The 21,568-nt window shown below is 44.1% G+C and overlaps 1 protein-coding gene across 1 annotated transcript in view; it reads left to right on the top strand.

Annotated features, from left to right (window-relative positions):
- HDAC4 (histone deacetylase 4) overlaps positions 1-21,568 on the top strand; it is a 280,629-nt gene that overhangs the window by 105,061 nt on the left and 154,000 nt on the right. Inside the window, exon 3 of the mRNA XM_074145465.1 lies at positions 1,474-1,545. Within this exon, the coding sequence (XP_074001566.1) occupies positions 1,474-1,545 (72 nt within the window). The remainder of the gene's footprint in view (positions 1-1,473; positions 1,546-21,568) is intronic.

The raw sequence follows: 21,568 nt of genomic DNA, 5'->3' as shown, positions 1-21,568 counted from the left end.
TTTGATCTGCAGTGACCACTGACTCGTGAATTCAGGGTGGCTGAGGCAGAAGTTATTTAAAAGAGCGATGTTTCACTCTACATTTCAATCCAGTTTCCTCCTCCTTTATTGCCGTTTGCTGCTGCTTGTGTAGGTGAAGCTCAGCTGGCCAAGTGTCACCCGACCAACACCAGAGGTTGGCTGCTCTGGTTCGGCAAACCCCGCCACTCTCTTGGCTCTAGAAGTAACGAGACGAAAGCCCAAAAAAATATAATGTGAATAATCTATGTTACTTGTCTGAGAAGGAGAACTCAGCATGGTTATAGTTTAATTTATTGATGTATTGCTTGAGGCAATTGCTTGATCCTTGGGTATGGTCATTGGAGGCAAACCCACGCAAGGGATGGAGAGGACCCACCTGCACTTTCTCTCTAGAAACTTGGAACAGAGAAAATATGAGAAAAAAATGAAGTGTGATTTTCTTTTTTTTTTTAATTTAAATTTTGTATGTTTTGTAATGTTCCGCTGACATTTTAACATTTTTATGATACTGTCCTTTGCTTTGACTGAGAGAGATGTGGTGGCTTCTTTGATGTCTCCAGACAGGCTTTGGCTTGATTGTATCTGTGCTGTAGCGTTAGAGAACGGGTGAGACTGAACTGGCAAAGGTGGAGATATTCACAGTGGAACAAATAGGTTTGAGATAGATTATGGATACGTGAATACAAACTACTTAAGTTCTGAAAACATAATTTAGCATTTTTTGCCTCAGCTTTTATTGGGGGGGCAGATGAGAGGGGAACGGGTGACTAGAAGATCTGGTCTGGCAGTCTGCAGCAGCAGGTATCGTGTTCTTCTGTTTTAATTCTACCTGAGTACAAGATACAATCTTTGAAATATTTTAAATAGAGAACTGCTTCAGCAAGATGGATTTCTGCATATCATTTGCAAAGTATGTTTTTAATGCCTTTCTGAAATCCAAACTTATGCAAAATGGGGCTTGTTATGCTTGTCTATGCATTTTAATATCCTGCAGTGATTTGTCAGTTTTCCTTAACATCTCCCCGGTATATTACAGCCATTCTTCAACTTCGCTTCGCAGGGCTGCATTTCTGTCTTAACTCGCTAAGTTCTCCGAGCAAGGGATGAATTGCAATTTACTTATTGTATGGTAAGGTTTATAAGCTGACGTGCCGTTTTCCTTGGATTGGGATCAGTACTGGTTTGAATTTAGAGAGCAGGAAAACCTGAGCGCAATTCGGGAAACAGTATCTTTTGTTCTGTGCTTTAGTGTGAGCGGTTGTTACGGAACTGTCCTGTTCGTGCTCTTCTTTCTATTGATTTGTGCAACCTGTGTTTCTGTTGTACATTGATAATTGGTTAGTGATTTATTATTCTTTTTTTTTCCTGCTTGGAATATCTAAAAATAGCTCAGCTAACCAAAGAGTTGATGTGATTGATGTGATTTTTTTATTTTTTATTTTTTTTCCCCAGATGGGCTTTCTGGCAGAGACCAGCCAGTAGAGCTGTTGAATCCACCTAGAGTGAACCACATGCCTAGCTCTGGTAAGAAGAAACTTTTATTAAATGTTGTTCCTATTCTGGGAATGCAGTAAAATATTCGGCAGCTCTGTCTTGCAAGTGGGAGAGCAGAATGCAAATGCTGGAACAAAGTGTGTTAGAACTGGCACACATCTACTTTCCCAGGCTGGGCGAGTGGGATTTGGGAGTGGAGGGAGGATGCAGCGCAGCAGCCTTGGGAGCCCTAAATAGCTCTCAGCTCTCAGCCTCGGCAGGGATTGAAGGAGAGCATTACCTGGTTGGAGCTCCTTGTTTTTCCTTAGAAAGGAGATGACAGCAGAACAAATCAGCACCTTATGAGTCTCTCCACAGCCTGAAAGGAGCACTGCGAAGCAAAGTAGGTTTTTGGGTTGCTGCTCCCATTAAAAAACAAACCATTTGTTTTGAAATGAGGAACCAAACACAGGCTGATCAAAGCGTATCACTCTGGACTATTTGCTTTTCTTCCCTCTCCTAATGATCCTGCTGCAATGTCTCTTTGGTCTTGTCCGTCTGGTCTGAAACAAGCACAGGAGCCAGAGTGTTCATCCGAGAGGCTGGCTGCTCCTTCTGGAGCCGAGAGAGACCTTATGGCTCACAATTGCAGCACTTCAAGTGATGGAAACCAAAGTCTTAGTCACAATAGGTGAAATGCTATGGAAAGCGATCTGCTGCTGGCTTTTGGGTTTCCCCCTTCTCTCTTCCAAAAGTGGATTTTTTTTTTTTTCCCAGGTGTGAACAGATACAGATATTTATAGTAGGTATGATTTGGGTATATGGAGCATTATCAACTCTCCAGGTCGGAGCTCGAGTTTTCCAAAAACCCAACTTTCCCTTCACTGCTGCCTTCCAAAATGCCTTCAGGTGCTTTTATATTAAGGAAGAGATCTCGCAGAAGATCTAAGCGCTTCTGGTAGTGCAAGTTGGAAAAATGTAAACGAAGCTTATTCAAAACAACTTCAGTAGATTAGGGTTGGGGGGGTAGAAATGGGCTATGACCTAACCTAGATTTTTGTGGACTTCAATGCATATTTGGGAAGGAAACTTTTAAGGAGGTAGAGTGTTGGCGGAAAAAAAGAAAGAGATCCTCGTACGAGTGTTTGGCTTTGGATTCTGAGAAATCTCTCTTCCCTCCATGTGCTCCAAAACTTGTCCATCACGTAAGGGAGGTTATATTTTCCTAACCCTGAGAGAGATTCTTATTTCCAGACTACTGTGGTAAAACAGGTCAACTTAAAGATTTTACTCCCTATTTTGTATTCATGTACTAGATTGAATTCTGTGGCTCTGCACAAGAGGAGTCACAGTCTTCTTTTCTGTCAGTAGATCAATGGCCAGTATTGTGGATGTGATGGGTTTGTATTTTACTCTTTTCTGTTTTTTTGGGGGGAACTGATTTTGTTGTTGCTTATTATGTTTAATGTTTCCTTTTGAGATATTTCAGGACAAAGGCTGGTTAATAACTCGGGTAACCTGATAGTAGAGTTCAGTGTGCTCTAATTTTCCCCAGATGAAAGGAGACTTTTTTTAAGGTGTTATGGACTCATACAGGAATTACAGCATTCTTACTTTTGGGACTCCGATTTGGGTATTTTCAATAGCTCAGCTGTATGCCTATGGTAAAAATGAACAGCTAGCCACCAATGAGGGGCTGTGCTTGTGCTGTTTTGTCTGGATGTGAGAGAAGGAGCAATGTCTCTTTGTCAAATGGCTTCTGCCAACGTTTGAGCCGTGGGAATTGCTGTGTCACCTGGAAAGCTCAGGCTGGTTGTGCATATAGTGGGCAAAGGGTAGGACAGACTGGGAATGAAAATGGGACCCTGTGTAAGAGGCGGCATTGGCTCTGGACTGTGGTCACCCAGTTATTTTTCACTCGAGACACTACACTTATTTCAGTTTGTGCTAAGTTTTGGAGAAATCTTTTCAGCCCTTCAGTGCATACACGGGCTGGAAATATCTATCTTATATTTTGATTTGCAGAATGGTAATTAAAACCTGGAAGCACAGTATTTGGCAAAAAGATGTTTGGGCATGTTTGTAAACGCAAGCAAATATCATCAATGATCTGGGAAGTGGCTCATCAGCTGGCTTTCAGGTGTGGTGCCTGCCTATACCTGTGTATCCTGATGGGTTTTTAAAATCACCCTTAAAAGTTGGTGTCAAGTTGAGGGACTTACCCACTTGGGAAAACCATTGTCCTATCTAGTTTTTATCATTATTACCTTTAGGAGTTTGCTGCAGAACCTTCTGCTAGAAGAAAGGAGAAGGAGTACCACGTATTGCTCTGGAAAAACAAGTTATGTGTGGGTTTGTGGGGCGTTGTTCTGAGTCTCAGGCATGGCTGAAATAATGGTGTTGAAAAACAGCTTAAGGAAGAAAATTGCTTAATCCTATCGTGGGATATTCTGTTTAAAACCTTATCCAGTCCTGGTTAAAGTAAAGTGACTGATTTGTAGCCCTCACGATGAATAAACTGGAGCAGAAAATGAGCCTTTATTCCCAGAACTACATTCGTTGGAATGTACATTGGAAACCAAAATGTTTTCTCTCTGCCGCAAACCAAGTGAAGGAGAAGTTTGATCCTTGTTAGTGTTTCTTCTTTGATGTAAAAAGATGAGAAAGGGATGTCCAGTACCCTAAGCGCGCTCTGTCCTGTGCAACGTCTCAAGTACAAAATAGAAATGTTTAGAGCATTTTTATGAAAACATTTTACGAGTGACATGGGTTGAGTAGAATGGAGTTTGGTCATTGGCAAAGTGTGCTTTTAGGAAAATGATTTATCTCTCTTTCCCACAACCCACCTCTCGCACAGGAATATAACAATCTGTTTGATAATGCCTTTTTTCTCTTTTTCTGGCTTTAGAATATTGCTGCATCTTTGGCCCAGGGGAGGGAAGGGGATAAATTGTTGAGTTTGTTGTGCAACGTTGCTTTTCCTTAACTTCTACTTGGTGAATTCAGAGAACTTCGGAGCAAGGACTACACAGATTATTTTTAGTTAATATTGTATGGAAAATCTCATGAAGATTAAGGTACCGTGCTTAGCAGGAGACAAAGCTTCCCAGATATGTGAGCACAGAGGTGGCCACTCTCTGCTCTGATGGGCGGCAGCAGATTGCTCGCAGAAGGGTGAAGGAATTGTCCTGCGAGTTAGCATACTGGGTTTAAGTATTTTTTTTTTCTGTTTTGCAGTATTTTTCTTCTTTTTAGCAGTGAACTTAGTTGCAGTCTGCATAAGGGGACTGATTCAAACGTAAGGAGGAAGCAACAGAGCTCTCTTGTCCTCTTACTTTTTCTTCCTATGCTTCTAAACTGAGAGATGCTCTGCCTTTTCCATAGTGCAAAGCTGGGGGGCCAGTCTTGAAGACCTCGATTGGCCCAGGTGTTATACCCAGATATTTTGCAGATAATCCTCTAGAAAAACATCGTTTGTGTACTGTCGATACCATCCTTGAGATTTATCAAATAAATGTTCATTAAGTGTACTTTGTAGAATAAGCTTGCTTTATAAGGCTGTGTTTATGGTAATTCACATAACAGCCTCCCATTAGTCTTTTCAGTTTTTCCTGCTATAAAGTTTATAATTGCTCATTTTGTTACAAAACAATCTTTAGCAATTTCTTTGGTATTAGAAATGTGAAAACAGCTTGATATTGGTGATATATAAGTAAAATTAGAATTAAATAAGATGGAAACTAGTCCTTTTTACACTTAAAAGCTTTACTTTAAGTAATGAAACTGCAAATTGGGATGAACAGTCTCGGCCGAGCAGCCGTGTTTCCCCAGTGTGCTGGTCATGGCCTGACGTGAAGGGCTGGGGACAGTCCAGTTGCCGAATTAGGAAAGAAATTCCCCTTCTCATAGCGTTTCCGTTGGCTTTTCAGGGATGCGTTCCCAAGTTGTGGTAAAAGCAATGATGATAATCGTATCACTGACTGCAGGTTGAGTGCAGTTGACAAATGGTTTGCGTTGGGGCATATTTGTTTCATGAAGAAGTTGAGGAAAACGTGCTGGGCTTGTTGCCCCTTGGGTGAAGACCTCTCTCTGGTTGCTGTTGCGGATCGGGTGGAAAGCTGGTGCACGCTTTCTTGAGGTGCTTCTCCAGCTGTCATCTGCAAACCATGGATGTCTGGGAGGCCATCGTGCACCTTAGAGCAGTGAGCAGTGGTGGTTTTCTGAGGTTTTGAGGGTCGATAGTAGTCTCCTGCAAAATGTTAGGAATCAGTGGGTTACTAGAAGCGTTCAGGTGGCTGATCAGTTTCTACAAGAGCAACAAGGGCTTGACTAATGAGATGATGCCCCGATGGTGGTAATGAGCAGGCTGCATCCTTCTACATGAGGCTGCCCAAAGCAGCTCTTCCGCAGGTGGCTGTGTCCCTGCTCTCCATCGCCGCCACCGCCGCTGGCCACACTGACCTTCTCCCACTCCTTTTCCTGCCGTGCTGCTCCTCAGCCCTCGGGACGACTCTTCCAGCGTGACACTGGGGCTCTTCTGGATCTGCCACTGGCAAGAGTGGCATTGCAGGGGCAGCCAGAGGATTACGCGTGAGATTTCAGTTCCCTGCTTTTTCTTCTTCCTGGATCTAATTATCCGGTCTCACTTCCACACTCGTTTGAAAAAAAAATGCTGATGAATATATGAATAAATGGTTTGCAAGAACCTCTGGACTAATATTGTTACATGATTTTACAGGCTTTTGAAATCGGAGATTAATCCCTGGCTCTAGGAGGAAGGAGTAGTAGTCCAGTGGGTCTAACAGAGCCCAATACCTCGCCTTTGTTAATTTATCCCTTCAAAGCAAGGGGATGCCCTCTCACTGCACCGGATTTCCAGATACTCGCTTGCTTTCTATAGCGTGTCTGCTTCAAAAGCTCTTTCAGAAAAATCAGCCTGGTGCAGTGGGGCTTTGAAGCAGGTTCAAATTGCTGGCCAGTCGGCTAGGATTTGGGGCTCCCGACAGGCTTGCGCCTCCGCAGGTAAGAGCTTGTTTGGACTGGGGCACGTTAGTGTGGGGATGGCACATGCTTTTATCATGCCCCAGAAGGGTAGCTCACATGCAGGAAGGTGAATCTTTTAATGTTAAAAATCTCCTGATCTATTCTCCCTGGAGTCCAGGGGCTAGGGGTGGAGGGGTACCCACCCAAAAAACCAAATTAGCATTAAAAGTGAGTTCTTGAGAAATCACTTTAATGTCACAATCATACACTAAGCAGATTAAAGTATTGTTTGCTTACTGTCCTGTTGTTAGCTTATTTAAAAGCTGCAGCAATTTTGGCAAGCTCAGTGTATTGATTTTGCCACCATTGAGATGCTCTGGCATAAGATAGCAGAGAAAATGCAGGTTCGTGTAGCTTAGAGCCTTGGTAGTTAAAATCAAGTTAACCTTGTATTTACTGCAACAGATATTATTTCCAACCCTAAGACAGAAGTACAAAATGTAGCCTATGAATGACAATGGAAGTGTTTTACCAGCTAGAGGTACTACTAAAGCTCACCTTTGTGCCCAGAACGGGGTCAGCAAATTGGGGTTATTGGTGCAGGACAGGGGAGGGAATTGCCACCCGTAGAGAATCTGGTTGCTGGAATGAGAATCTCATTGCTGGACCAGTATTGCACCCAAACTCATGTTTTGTCAGTCATAATCATAAGATAATCTAATGACTCTTAAGCCCGTTGGAGGGTTGTGTGGGAGCGTAGGGACGTATGAAGAGGGATGAGCTTTTTGGGCAGCGTGGTAAGGCACCATCTCTTGTCTGAACTTCAGCATCTGTGTGCTGCAGGGAGTTACACCACCCTCTCTTGCTGAGAGGAGCAGGGACCGCTTTGATGTCTGCCCAGGACACGGTCTATGGATGTCCCCATTCTGTGGGGTGGGAAGAGCAGGAGCACACAGCTCCTAAACTCTATTTTGTTGTGTTTTGTCTCAGAAAAAATATGTACCTGTCACCTTCTTTTTTAGCCACAGGGAAATGGTTATTAAACGGAGGAGGTGGAATGAATTATTAATGACTTACTCTTTTTAAAGTTGAAAGCAGCACTTAAATCTTAAGCGCTTGAGTACGGAGCTGTGTTCTTAGATGAAAGGTAACTGGCAGGAAAGTTTGCGTTACTGCAAGTCCCAACTTGCTGTTTTTCTTTATTCTTCCTTCACCTTGTTTAGTTTATTAGTTCACACTGATCAGCTATAGGTTTCACTGAATTTGCTTAGTCCTGACTGTTCACAAAGTGTTATTTTCAAAATAATGCTTCTCCCTGGTTCCCTACCAAAGGAAAGGTTGTTTTGAGCTTTTGCTTTTGTATAAAAGCAGGTGATGAAGGGAAGAGCCTGTGAACACACAACGGTATTTACATTAAACTTCTGAGGGAAGAAGGAGATGGCACAACAGGAGCAGACGTTTAAAGGCTCCCGTGAATTGTTAATCAGTAATGTGTCCCCATTGCCTCTGGCTCTTCTAAAAATAACAGTACTGTGCCATGAATGAAAAGCGATAAATATTTCATGGAAAATTGATCACGGACTGAGGCGTTTCTCGGTAAACCAATTCTGCATGTCGCAGATGCAATCTTTGGGTGCCTGGTGTGTCTTGTTTGCTCTTTGTGTTTCCGGGTGTTTTACCTGGATCTGCAACCCTAAAGAGGTAATCAAGATGAAATCTTTGTTTTGTTTTGATTTTATTTTATCTTTAATCCCCTTCCCCTCTCAAGATAACACTTGTCCTGTAGCTGGAGTGGTCTGACACACCTTGTCCTCGACTCCTCTTTTCCATCAACTTCTCCTGACGCCTGCTTAGATGGATGTGAGGCTTTGCTGGAGGAGTTCCTGCAGACTGGTTTCTTAGCAGCATATTTGCTTTGGTCCGCCTTCCCTTTCTATGGGTGTGCTCTGCGCTACGGAGTTCCCCAGAGTGCTTCGTGCCTAAATTTACTTGTGGTACTTTATTGCTGAAGGGGAAATAGATACCAGAAGTCCTTGCTCAGCAGCCACCTGCATTCCTAGGATTTTAGGAATTCCTCTTCTGACACGAGATGGGTTTATCGAGATCCCAGAGGCTCTTCCCCAGCGTATATTGGTTTTCAGGGCTATATTTGGCTGTGTTTTGTCTTTGGGCAGTGGAGGGAGTATCGGGTGAAAGGCTTGTGCAAGGATGCCTAGAACATTGGCGCAGTCTCCGGATGCTGACCTGGAGAACTGCCTTTGGTTGATTAAATAGACCTTTCCCTTCCCTTTTTGTTGCTTTCCCTGCTTCCTGCCCCCAAAAAACTTGCTCCAAACCCAAAAATTATGTAGGCTGAGACATAATTCACTAAGTGTACAAATAAAAATTGTAACCCAGCTACTTCAAGCCGAAAAGCCCCGGTAACACCGATGCAGCTAGTTAATGTGAGAGCGCTGCCAACATGTAATGGTTTAACTTTGTTTTGACTTGTTAAGTGTGTAGGCCTTGAAAGATGGGATGTTGTCTTCAACTAATAGGGTCTTTCGAGAGCTGGAGTGCAACGTGAGCACTTCAGCGTCACCAGCGTGGTTTTCTTCTGCATGCCTATGCTTTCCTAAATCATGGACTCTGCAGACTTCTCAGAGGACCATACAGGGATATCCTCCTCCGTCCTCACCTAACTCCCTTTGCCACCAAGCAAATGTGAAGTCAGCATTTTCTGTGCCTCGGATGCATTGCTAAGTTCATTCATCCGAAAGCCATTTCGTTTATGTTTCTGATGGGTGCTGGCTTGGCATTCGCCCCTTGAATGGCGTGTTTCGAGGTCTGACTTAAGCCGGTGTCTCCTTTAACTTGAAGCAAGTGCTTATGATTAAATATCTGCTCCTTTGGCTTAACTAATATCTTGTGACTTAAACCGCTCAATCATTACTTCTTTTCCATCTGTTTTTCATTCAAGAAATCGTGTCATATTGGATGATTCATTCATATTTGAATTAGAGATTTCATTATAAACTGGTCTTAAGTTTTTATGATCTAGTGAAAATCTTTGGAACCATTGACTTGGAACTGTAATTGTAATATGCAGAATACATGTACTGCACATTTTAATAATACTTTGCTCGGTGTTTTTTAAGCTGTTACAGTTCTTGCTAGTGAAATATGCAAGATGAATTTATTTTAAAGTTTCTAACGAAATTCAATGACTGACCTTTTCCATTGGTGAGAAGAACTCTTCACAGGCTATTGTAGCAGTTCTCCAGGTTGCACCAAAGACCAAACCATGGGTGAAATTTAAGTCAACAGTTGCCTTCCTTAACCTGATTTTAGACCTTCTCATAGATACAGTCACCCTGTAACGATATTGATGAAGGTCTTGAAGATCCCAGGTTGTCATGTGTATTGGTTAAGTGATGTATGGAAGCCTTTATTTTCACTAAGGAAAGTGATCTGCCACCTGTATGCGTATTGCTTCTTAGGTTAAAGAAATGAATACAATTTTTTTCCAATTTATTCATGATTAAGCTGTTGCATCGGTGTATTAAAAAAAAAAAGTATTGAGGGACTACATTTATTCTTTTTTTCTTACTATTCCAAAACTGTCTTAAGCTCTTAAATACTTTTTCAGTTGTATGTAATAAGAGCTTGGTTTTGTGCTTTAAACATTTTGGGAAATTGCTTTATTAGAAAAATATCAGACCAAGTTATTTTCTGCAGTACTTTTCTTAAAGTTTGATGTCTGTGTAATGTATGAGAAAAGGAATACGTAGTGCAAAACTGGTCAAAGTAAGCCAAGCTACTTGATTATGTACCTGGGGAGGAAGCATATCCATGTTCTGATTGAATGATTTCCATTAAGTTTTGCTGGGCAGGCTGAATTCCTCCGGTCGGGGAAAGGAAAATTGGTCGTGAATGAAATTAGCAGGTTTGGTTTGTTCATACGTTTTGGAGGAGGGAGGACAGGGGAGGGATGGACAGACTCAAAAAAGTTGCTGGGTGGGTATTCTTCCGTTCATTTTGCACTCAAAAAATAACCACCTCATTGGTATTGTTCTTGGTAAGACAGATCCTGTCGCAAATGTTGCCAAAAGTTTTAATTGAAATCTTATACTGGAGGATTAATTTAACTTGGCTGTTTTGACTGTATTAGGGTAACTAGACAAGTACCTCGTTCAGTGATAGTGCTTTTGTGTGACACTTGGAGCAGGGTGGTGACTTCATGGCAAGTGTGTCACCAGGATACCCCAGGAGCCAAGTGAGCACGGCGGGGAACTAATGACCGTGCAGCCATTTGGTCGTGAAGGTAAACGAACGCCGTTGAGAGAAACTGGATGATCTGTCTGACAGAAGCTTCTTATCTGGAAGTGGGCAAATGAGTCTTTCCTTGCACATCTGGTTGGAGATCAGGTCTGGTCTCCAGATGTGCCAGTGGTCACAGGGATGGAGAGGGGTTACCAGCTGATGCACAGATGTTTAGGAGGTAGGATGATACGGTTTTCACCAGGAAAGATAAATTTGGAGATGTAGCCCCATAAGCTGGAGCATGGGAGGATTCTCTGTAGTCATTTAGAGTTTTGTGTCGCTTTGTACTGAAAAGGTCAATTAAGAATTGCAGACAAGCACACATATTCCCATCCACAGGGAAAATAAATACACAGGTGACTGCAAATGCAAGCCTAACGGGTGGGTTTAGTGAAGTTCCCTCGTGCGATGGCAACCTCGAGGCATGACCTGTAATCTCTGCATCGCAAATGAAAAAAAGCCAATTACATGGGGATGAAAGCCACAACAGTGTTTGGATGATGTGTGGAACATCCTCAATGTAAAATCAGCACCGTAGGAATTTGTAATGGGGAAAAGTTGAAATGGTGCAGGGAAAAGGAGAAGGGGCAGTGGTTTGCGTGTTGTTTTGTTGGTTTTGTTTTCTTTTATTTTTTTCCTTTTAAAACAGGCAGTCTTAATTCTTCATTCTTGTACTTTCTTTGAACTTGGAACATTTTGGCCAGACTTCTCCTGATGGTCACTGTCCTTAATTGAAACAACTGTAACCTCCCAGCCTTTAACATGGAGGCCCTTGGGAGACCCGAGAAAAATATTGTGCTCATACCTTATTTTATCAATTCAGTAAGCGGCTAAAGCTTTGCATCTCACAACTCGTTAAATCATAAGTAAATGCAGTTAGTGCCATCTGAATTTTATTCTAGTGCCCCAAGTCAGCCACTGGTAACTAGTACTTACTTTTTGTTGAGTTTCCAACCAGCTGCCCTCTATATAGCGTGCTGCAAATAGTGTCACCTGGGTAGAAATAAGGATTGGGGATGGAGAAGCGTTATCTTACCCGTACATGGTGTCAGCCAAGGCCAGGTCTGGGCTTGCTCCCTCTTACCTCAGTGTGCATCGAAGCAGCTGGATGAGGGAACATCTGGATCGTATGACTGCTAAGGGGTGTAGTGGGGAGTACTGTACAGCAACGTTTGACTGGAGAAGACTCTGCTGTGACTGAACAGCTCTGGGTTACAGAATCACAGAATGATATGGGATTGGAAAGGACCTCTGGAGATCATGTAGTCCAAGCCCCTGCCAAAGCAGGTCCACCCAGAGCAGGTGGCACAGGAACGTGTCCAGGTGGGGTTTGAATGTCTCCAGAGAAGGAGACTCCGCCACCTTCCTGGGCAGCCTCTTCCAGGGCTCTGCCACCCTCACAGGAAAGAGGTTCCTCCTCATGTTCAGGTGGAACTTCTTATGTACAAGTTTGTGCCCATTTCCTCTTGTCCTGTCACTGGGCGCCACTATAAAAAGACCGGCCCCATCCTCTTGACACCCTCCCTTTGAGTATTTATAGGCATTGATCAGATCCTCCCTCAGTCTTCTCTTCTCCAGACTAAAAAGACCCAAGTCCCTCAGCCTCTCCTCATAAGAGAGATGCTCCAGGCCCCTCATCATCAGTGTGTTTCAGCCTGTCCTCACCTGTGGACAGGCTTCTCCTGGCTATTGCCAAGGGCTCAGCCCAGATGGAGAGATGGCTCCACAGCAAAGGGCTGTCAGACTAGATGACCTTTGGAGGTCCCTTCCGGCCTGGACCAATCTATGAATCATAGAATCATCTAGGTTGGAAGAGACCCTTGGGATCATCGAGTCCAACCATCTACCCTACTCTACAAAGTTCTCCCCTACACCATATCCCCCAACACCACATCTAAATGAATCCTTTCCACTCTGTATTGATGATAAATATTTATACTATAGAGGTGCTTTTCTTATTTTGGTTGGAAAGAAAACATTCCTTAATCCTCATGGTCATAAATGATGTTCTTGTTCCCTTTTTGACCTTGCTAAGCCACAACACCTGAAAGTTGAAGGCACTGGATTTTATTCCATTGTGTGTGCTACTGTCATAGGTTTTAAAGCTCATAATTTTTAAAGTGATGCTTTTCTTGCACTGTTTAGGAATACAGAGAAGAATGACTGGGTTGTAATAGAAACCCTCAGAAATTTAGATGCAAAATCGCTTGCACAGGTATCGTGTCCCTTTTTTAATTGGCAAGATGCCTTTTAGTGGTAGGGAAGAGGATGAGGCTAAAGCAGGAGCCTTTCAAATGTCTTGCTGATATTGTGGGGCTGGCAGGGCGAGGGAGTCTGGAATGAGGACGGTGCTTTAGTCTTGCTCTGAGCAGAGATCTGCTTTTAGGAGGAGACAGTATATTGTCGTCACATAACAGGACTTTGTCTTGCCAGCTCTGGTATCACAGTGGCAAATCTCTGCTTCTGCTAACCTCCGAGTGGCAGACGGTGTGAAGGCACGTGCCCGGGGAGCGCTGGGGCTCCGGTGCCCAGCATGCAGGTCTGCCCAGCCAGCAGGTGGGGTTTTACTCCTCCATTTCTGAAATTGCTCTCTGAGCGTCGGGGTTTTCTGTTGGTGAAAGGTAGTGATTTGAGGTCTCGGGATCAGCAATAGGTTTGTGAAGGTGTTTGTGATGCACTGAGAGGGAAGAGTGAGCAAAACTAATTCTTGCTCTTCCAACAGTAAGCCAGGGAGCTGGGGTGCTTTTCATTTAAATTGGAAATTTCTTAAGACGGTATTAGACCTGCCCCATCTGTCTCAGTCCAGGTTAGATGACGAGGGATTTTGTTTAACCGAGCTGTAAAGTTCTGCTGATAAAACCCAGCTCGGAGAGTGACAGTAATTCCCTTCAGATAACACGCTGTGACACTCCAGCGTGTTACCCTCTCAAAGGTGGCACGCCTCGGTCCTGGGGTCCGGGAACATGTTGATTTGATACTTCCAGATATTCAAAAAAAGAGCATGATTAAACAAGTGGCAGAGATCTAAAAGCATCGGTGAAACATCTGCTTCTCAATGGGGTTGTGTGTGCTTGTCTACCCTCACTGAAACACAGCCTGGGCTGGAAGCGCTCCCTGCCTCTGAACACACAAGAATAAAAAAGCTACTTCAGGAATCCTGTGCTCAATTGCACAAACTTGCTTAAAATATTTCTTTGTGCAGACTTCATTACTGTATTTTTGAGTGAAAGATGTCGTTATAGGTGCTGAACAGGACTGGCCACGCTGCGTAGTGGCAGCCGCAGGGCATTCCCGAGCAGGAGCAGGGGAGAAACACCCGGCTCTGTCCCTGGAACTCAAACAGATGGTGGTGGTCAGGTTTCCACTCCGCTGGAAGTGTGCATGTGAGGGCATTTAACCTCACAAATTATGTTTTGGATTTTAAAGCCAGCTGAGACTATCCAGAGAGAATCACTCCTCTTCTGCCTTTCCGACCTTTGGTAGTTTATAGGGTCTAAAAAGGAACTAGTTTTTCCTGGTGGCAGAGATGTGCTGGCAAACCGCAGGTGAAGCATGGCCCCAAACCCACCTTCATAGAGAAAGGAAAAGTAAAATTTCTTTCATGTTATTTGTAAATCCCTGTTACAGGGATTTGCCGTGTCTTGAAGCAGTGCTAAACAAAATTCAGATCCCTGTCCTTCACCCTCGGCTGTGTTTTCATACTCAGGAATTAAAAGCCCCTAGGAAGTGGGGGATTAGAAGATAACGCTGTGCAAAAGCCAGAAGGAGGGGAGGAGGACCGAGTCGGGGCTGAGGCTGATGTGTCTCAGTCCAAACAAAAACCAAGAGAAGTCGGAGAGTCGTCGGTCTTGTATGAAGTGGACAGTACGCAGTGAAGATGACTTCACCTTGGCACAAGCTGCTGGAGTGGCAGAGCCCCCAAAAATGGTTCCAGGTGATAATGCAGACAAAAATGGGGCTGGATTTGATAAGTCTAAACTACAATAGAGCGTGTATTAACATAACTAACCCGTCGTGACAGGGCCTTTACATGCAGTCCTTCGGAGCAGTCAGCATTGAATAAGAAAAAACCCCACCTCATTCCCGGACACTCACTATGTGCATCTTCCATCTCAGACCCATAGGTGGGGGAAAAAAGTACTTTGGCTTGAAGCTGCTCTCTTGTGACGGGGTAACAAAGGCAAACAATTTCCACCTGCAGCTGATCTGGAGAGTGGATCTGAAGGATCAGAGCTAGAATGCTGTGTTTCTCTTTAGGTTCTTAAACGTAATTACATTTAAACTGAGAATTACCCACGCTCTCACTGGTAATGTACTTTCTCCTGAAGAGAGTTGTTGAAAGCAGCAGAGGGCTTCTCCTGTAGCTTGTGTGCCTTAAAGCCAGGTGGCCACTCGGTCACTGTGGCTTGCTGGGACATCCGGTGGGGAGCTTCACTTTGTGGTGTACCTATGTTGCCCTGAAAATTTTTAATTACATAGGGTTTTGAATGGGAAGTTTTCACTTTTGCTGCTTGAACTTTTTTTGGTGTGGCATGAAGTGTGGACTGTGACTGCTGGCAACATTGCTAATGTGCTGCAAAAAGATTTCAATTCTCGAATTATCTCTTCGTTATTTCTTCTGATGTGTTGTCTGCACTCCAGGGCACTCTGTGAGAAAATCAGGTCTCTCTGACTGATACTCATCTCCATAGTGTGACTGATACTCATCTCCGTAGTGGGGGATGGTGAAAACTTACTAAATCTGCTGGAATTTGGGAAGAAGTTTCATTTTGGGCAGGGCTGGAGGTGACCTGGCTGTCGGTGGCTGCCTCTCCTAAGTCTCCTTCTCATGACCCAACTGCTGCTGCTCTGCTCACCATTCTTCTCCCTCTGGCCGGCCACTGGATTTGGTGGACCAAGAGCCCGTGAGAGGGAGCTACATCAGGTCCCTCTGAAATGGAAATGCAGTGGTCTTGTTTGAATCTTTGCTGTGAATGCCCCTTAGGGAACATCAGTGCTATTAAGTTGTTTTGCATTTACCGATCCAAATTGTGTGAGAGCATCCTATTAAATGCTAATATGCAACATATTTTAACAGATGAGTGTTTCGGTGGCAATCAAAGCCTCCTCCCAGTTCTGAGATGTTTGACAGAGAACTTGTTTTCTTAAGAAGGCCAAGGTAAATTTGCAGAAAGTTAATAGCACCTTAATCAATACACTGGCGAGTATCTTTCCATATGAACAAAATGCAGATCTGCTGGCACAGGAGCACTGACTTCTTTCCAAGGTAAACATGAGCTGTCTGGGGCCACGGCACGTTTCAAACATGCTACCAGTACCCGTTGTTTGTTAGATTGACGGTAGTAGTGAAAACCTTATAAGTGCCCTGTAAATCGTGTTAAACACACAGAAGTTTATCTTAAATGTTTGGGGGGAAAAGCCCAGGAGGTGCTTTGATTAATGAGAAAAGCGTGGTTTGTGGCTCCTCTCATCCACCGCTACGTGCTCTTCATAAGCTATTTCAGATGGCTAAAGCTCCAGGTGATCATTGGCGTTCAACAACCAAGTTGTTGACCCTCAGAGGGGATGCCCCCAGAATTTCTTGGGCTGGGCAGAGCGCTTGGAACAACTAAACATTACTTGGCTACTAGTTGAGGTCTATCTTACCTAATGGTGTTAACAATAAATAAATAAATAAATGATCCATTTGGAGACCTTGAGAACCACGGTGACCACATGCCAGCTCGTGAGCCATCATCATAGCCTGGTCCAGGCTGCAGCACAATGATGTTGGTATGTGCTGTGGGTGGGCAAAGGAAACATTTTCCTTTTCTGGTCCAGGGACAGTGTTCTCTTGATTATATATCTTTTTATGTCAACCTTATTGTCACAATATAATTAAAAACTAGAAACAGAAGATGATGGTAATCAGTCTGGTTGGAGCATCAGACTCTTGGGAAGCTGTGTGATAGCCCCATGCAGATGTATGGTTCACTGAATTTCACTGAATTTTTTTTTTTTTAGAGTTGGAAGGGACCATATAGATCATCTAGTCCAACTCCCCTGCCGAAGCAGGATTGCTTAGAGAATGCTACTCAGGACTGCGTCCAGGCGGGTCTTGAAAATCTCCAAAGAAGGGGACTCCACCACTTCCCTGGGCAGCCTGTTCCAGGGCTCTGTCACCCTCACCGTGAAGAAATTCTTTCTCATATTCGAGTGGAACCTCCTGTGTTCCAACTTGTGCCCGTTGCCCCTCGTCCTGTCACAGGGAACCACTGAAAAGAGTCTGGCTCCCTCCTCCTTCAACCCACCCTTGAGATACTTATAGGCATTGATAAGGTCTCCCCTCAGCCTTCTCTTCTCCAGACTAAAGAGTCCCAGCTCTCTCAGCCTTTCTTTATAAGGGACATGCTCCAATCCCTTAATCATCCTCATTGCCCTTCGCTGGACTCTTTCCAGTAGTTCCCTGTCCCTCTTGAATTGGGGAGCCCAGAACTGGATGCAGTATTCCAGTTGTGGCCTCACCAGTGCAGAGTAGAGGGGGAGAATGACTTCCCTCGACCTACTGGCCACACTCTTCCCTATGCAGCCCAGGATTCCATTGGCCTTCCTGGCCACAAGAGCACACTGCTTGCTCATTGTCATTTTGCTGTTGGTTGAGCTGTTTTGTCTTTTTACAGATGTTACAAGCTAGACAACGTGATTAGAGTGAATAAAGGTGGGGAGGGGGGGAAGGAAACACCTGAAATAACTCGTTTTCCTGTTCTGTGCTTGAATGACCTGCTTCATACTTCCTCAAGCAGGTGGTATCACACTGGAGAGTGAGGAAGGACAATAGAACTGGAATGTGCTCTGGGCAAGAGTCCTTTCAGTGCATGCCCTCGGGCAGGACCGTGATTTCCAGCGGCTGGGCTTTATGTATCTGTATTTGGGGCAGAAAGGGTGGGTGAGACCCTGGTCTCCAACTCCCTCCTCTGCAGATGCTGGTCCGAATCTCTGCTGTTGGCTTTGTGGAAATGGTCATGGTTTGCAACATGGCTGGGTGGGTGCTTTGGATTTGATACAGGAAAGGCTCGGTTGTAGAGACTTCTGGCTGCACTGTGGGAGAAGAATAAGGATTTGTCAGTTCTGATAATTTTCTTTCCAATGATGTGTGTGTTGGGTTTTTTTAAGGGAGAGGAGGATGTAGAAAAATTAGTAGTGGGGAAAAAAACACAGAGTAATCCTTAAAATTGCAGAGAATGACATTCTCTAGAATGACGGCATAGGAAGAGGTTTAACTTTTGTTTAGACTATTGCTTTACATTAGCCTTGATACATGATACGGCTGTGTCCAGACACTGATAAGAGATGGAAATAAAATAGCGGGAAGGATACTGGCTATGTTGGCACGAGTATCAAGTATCCTGAATAAGCAGCCAAGAAACTTCGTCTAGTTTGATGCGAAGCCAAATACGTATGATATCTGTAATTGGGTTTCTCTCATTCTGAGGCAGAGTGAGAGCCACAAGGTCATTGCACCTCCTTCCGTGTAACAGGGAATTAGGGGAACCACCACAAAAATTGCCAATTTATCTTGATTGGGGAACACATGGATTAATGCACTCTGCTTTTAACTGTCCAATCCTGAAGCTAGGTAGTGAGCATCCACCATTCAGTAGGAAAAAGAAAATAAGGTGGTATTTACTATCAAAATACGAACAATACACTCAAATACTAAACTGAAAGAAAACAGCCCACAAATTACCCCTTTGCATAGGACGGATAACGTTCACAGTAATGACACAGGAAAAAAAAAAAATTGAGGTTTTTTTCCAGAAAAATGAAGTTTGTATTTTGAGCAGCAGAATTCAAGTTAGATCTTAGGAAAGCGCTTCTGCTGTCAGGCCGTGTATTGCAGGGTGCGGATGCTGTTCTGCCTTCCCAAAGCGTCTTGGTGAATGTTGGTTTGGGAGACCCACAACTTGGCTCAGCCTTTAATTATGGCATCGTGATTAGCACCTTCTATAACACATGGAAGTTGCCAGGGTTGGGTGCCTGGTGGATTCCTTTTGCTGTCTGTCCTTTTTACTCCTTGTGCTGTATCCTTTTCTTGTATCATCTTTGCACTTCTTTTTATAGCAGCAGCGCTCCGAGCTGCTTGGAAAGGGCACGGGAGCAGTAAGGGGGTGACCTGCTTCCCAGTGGGTGCTGCTCCCGCTGATGCCAGCTCAGCAGCGAAGCTGGGAAATGTTCGCCTGGACTTATAAGCAGTTGGGAGATCACGGGCTTCCTCAAGACCTGCCGCCTCCTGCCTCTGCAGTCTTCTGCAGACCTGATGCTCTCGAGGAGATGAGGGAGCAGGGAATGGAGCCTGAACTGGGAGCCTAGTTTCCCTTTACTGGTTCATGTGCCAGGGCTGGGCATGAGGCTGACATTGCTATCACCTCCAGTCCTTTTGTGCCCCGGGAGAAGAGCTTTCCCAGCCATGTTGCGTGCTTTCCATTCAAAGTGTTAATCGAAGCCTTGAAACTCCATGTGCCAAGAGTCGTCTTGAAGCGTTGCTCCTCACCTGACTTTTACCAAGTGCTTGCTCAGAGCGGGTTTCAGTTGGCCTCTGCAGTTGTGACTGCTTTGCGTGTGTGTGCTCAACCCAAGTATGACATTTGGTAGCTTCTGCAAGAGCATCCTGGAATTCAGTTCACCTTCCTGAAAAACTTTCTGCACCAGTTTTCAAAATACCGTATTTAAGACTACCCCTCTTCATGGAAGCCTCTTCAGTTCTTTGCAGCCATCTGGGTACTGAATATCTGCTGTGCAAGCATTGTGTCGCCTCTACGTGTTGTACTTGGTTTTGTTCTCTGTTGGTCCCCTTGGGTTGCTGACAACAGCCTTAAAAGCCATTTCAGGTAGGCACAGGCAGATAAAGCTGGTCCTCTGCCCTAATCTGAAGGGGAAGATTTGAGGGCAACTTCATTAAGGACACATTTTTCCTCCTTCCCCAAGCATTCCCTTGCAGATGCCAGTTGTACATTTTCAGGGTCAAAAATGTGGTTTACTCATATTCAGGGAATAAAACATTTGTCGGATAAACTCTGTTTTCTCTTTGCAAGAACCCAATTTCACCACAAATTGTGTTCTTTTGCACAGAGGGGGAGCTTTGAAGTTTTGATGCTGTTAGCTGGGTTGGAAAAGGCTTGCTGCAGTGCCACGCCAGGAGGGAAGCAGAAAATGCAGTTACTTCGCACCTTGTACATCATTGAACCCTGACAAATTCCTGAAGCGTGTAAATACTTGCACACTTCTGCCAAGCAACGGCTCTTGTGCACTGTTTCTCCCAATGTATGCTTTTCCTTGCTCCTTTTTTTTTTTTTTTTTTTTCCTTTTTTTGAAGAATCATAGAATCGTACAGTGGTTCGGGTTGGAAGGGACCTTAAAGATCATCTAGTTCCAACCCCCTGCCATGGGCAGGGACACCTCCCACCAGACCAGGTTGCTCAAAGCCCCATCCACCCTGGCCTTGAACCCCTCCAGGGAAGGGGCAGCCACAGCTTCTCTGGGCAACCTGGGCCAGGGTCTCACCACCCTCACAGCAAAGAATTTCTTCCCAATATCTAATCTAAATCTCCTCTCTTTCAGTTAAAAAGCATTACCCCTCATCCTGTCACTACACTCCCTGATAAAGAGTCCCTCCCCATCTCTCCTGTCCCTTTAGGGACTGGAAGGGGCTCTAAGGTCTCCCCGGACCTTTCTCTTCTCCAGGCTGAACAACCCCAACTCTCTCAGCCTGTCCTCACAGCAGAGGGGCTCCAGCCCTCTGATCATCATCAGTTTGAGCTTCAGTTTAGAGATTTGGTTCCATGTAAATGTGCTAATGAAATTACTGATGCTGGTGAGGATAAGCTGCAGGAGCTACGCTGTGGTTCTGTCACACAAGAGAAAAATCACTTTTGAGGGAGGTGCGTGAGATGACAGATGAATAAGAATTACATGCAGTGTAAAAATCGTTATAATATTAAGAAAAATTCTAGTCCTTTTAAAGCAGCTTTAAGCAGTTTTTTTTGGACAGTTCTAGAGCATGTTAGATATTAGGTTGGTATGCGATTCAAAATACACTTTACTCTCTATCCCAGAAAAGAAGTTCTTGCATATGACAAAAATTTCAACTTTTAAGTAGCCCTTAAATAATGCATGGTATTATTTTACACCTTTGAATTATAATATTAGCTGCTATTTTATATCTAAATACTACTTTACATCCAAAAGTCTGAGCTGTGCATCTATTGGAGAATATAGTTGTCTGAGAGTACCGAGGACATTTCTAACTGCAACACAGATGATGATGGAGATTAAACCCTTCTTAAACGTACCGCCTAGTTAATGGATTCAACACTATCTATCATACGGTTATGCTTGTGGGTTTCTGCCTCATTACCTCCCACTGTCGATCTTGTGGAGCAGAGGAGAGCTGTAACGTCACGAGTGTCACCGTTAACCTGTCTTTCTCGGGTAGGGAGCATCTGGAAGAGCTGCGGTCAGGAAGCTGTTTGCCTCTCCCACAAATGAGATAAACTGGTTTATTGGTGAAGCAAAGGCAAGCAGCTGGGCGTTGTGTTAAGGCTGTGCCCAAGTGTGACACCCCTGGTTTTCAGTGCCATCCCTTCTTCCTTTAGCTATAAACAGGTTTAGACTTCCTTGGTAAAACGGTCTCGGAGGAGCAAGGCATTTTAAATTAAACTGAACTTTTTTGTTCTTAAGCTATTGCAAACCAAATCTTAATGCATATGCTAATTTTAAGACATTCGTTTTCACAAGCAGCAGATACTTAGTC

This window comes from Numenius arquata, chromosome 3, assembly GCF_964106895.1.
Source record: "Numenius arquata chromosome 3, bNumArq3.hap1.1, whole genome shotgun sequence".
Lineage (NCBI taxonomy): Eukaryota > Metazoa > Chordata > Aves > Charadriiformes > Scolopacidae > Numenius > Numenius arquata.
Note: the sequence above shows the minus strand (reverse complement) of the source record. Positions and strands in the feature narration are given on the sequence as shown.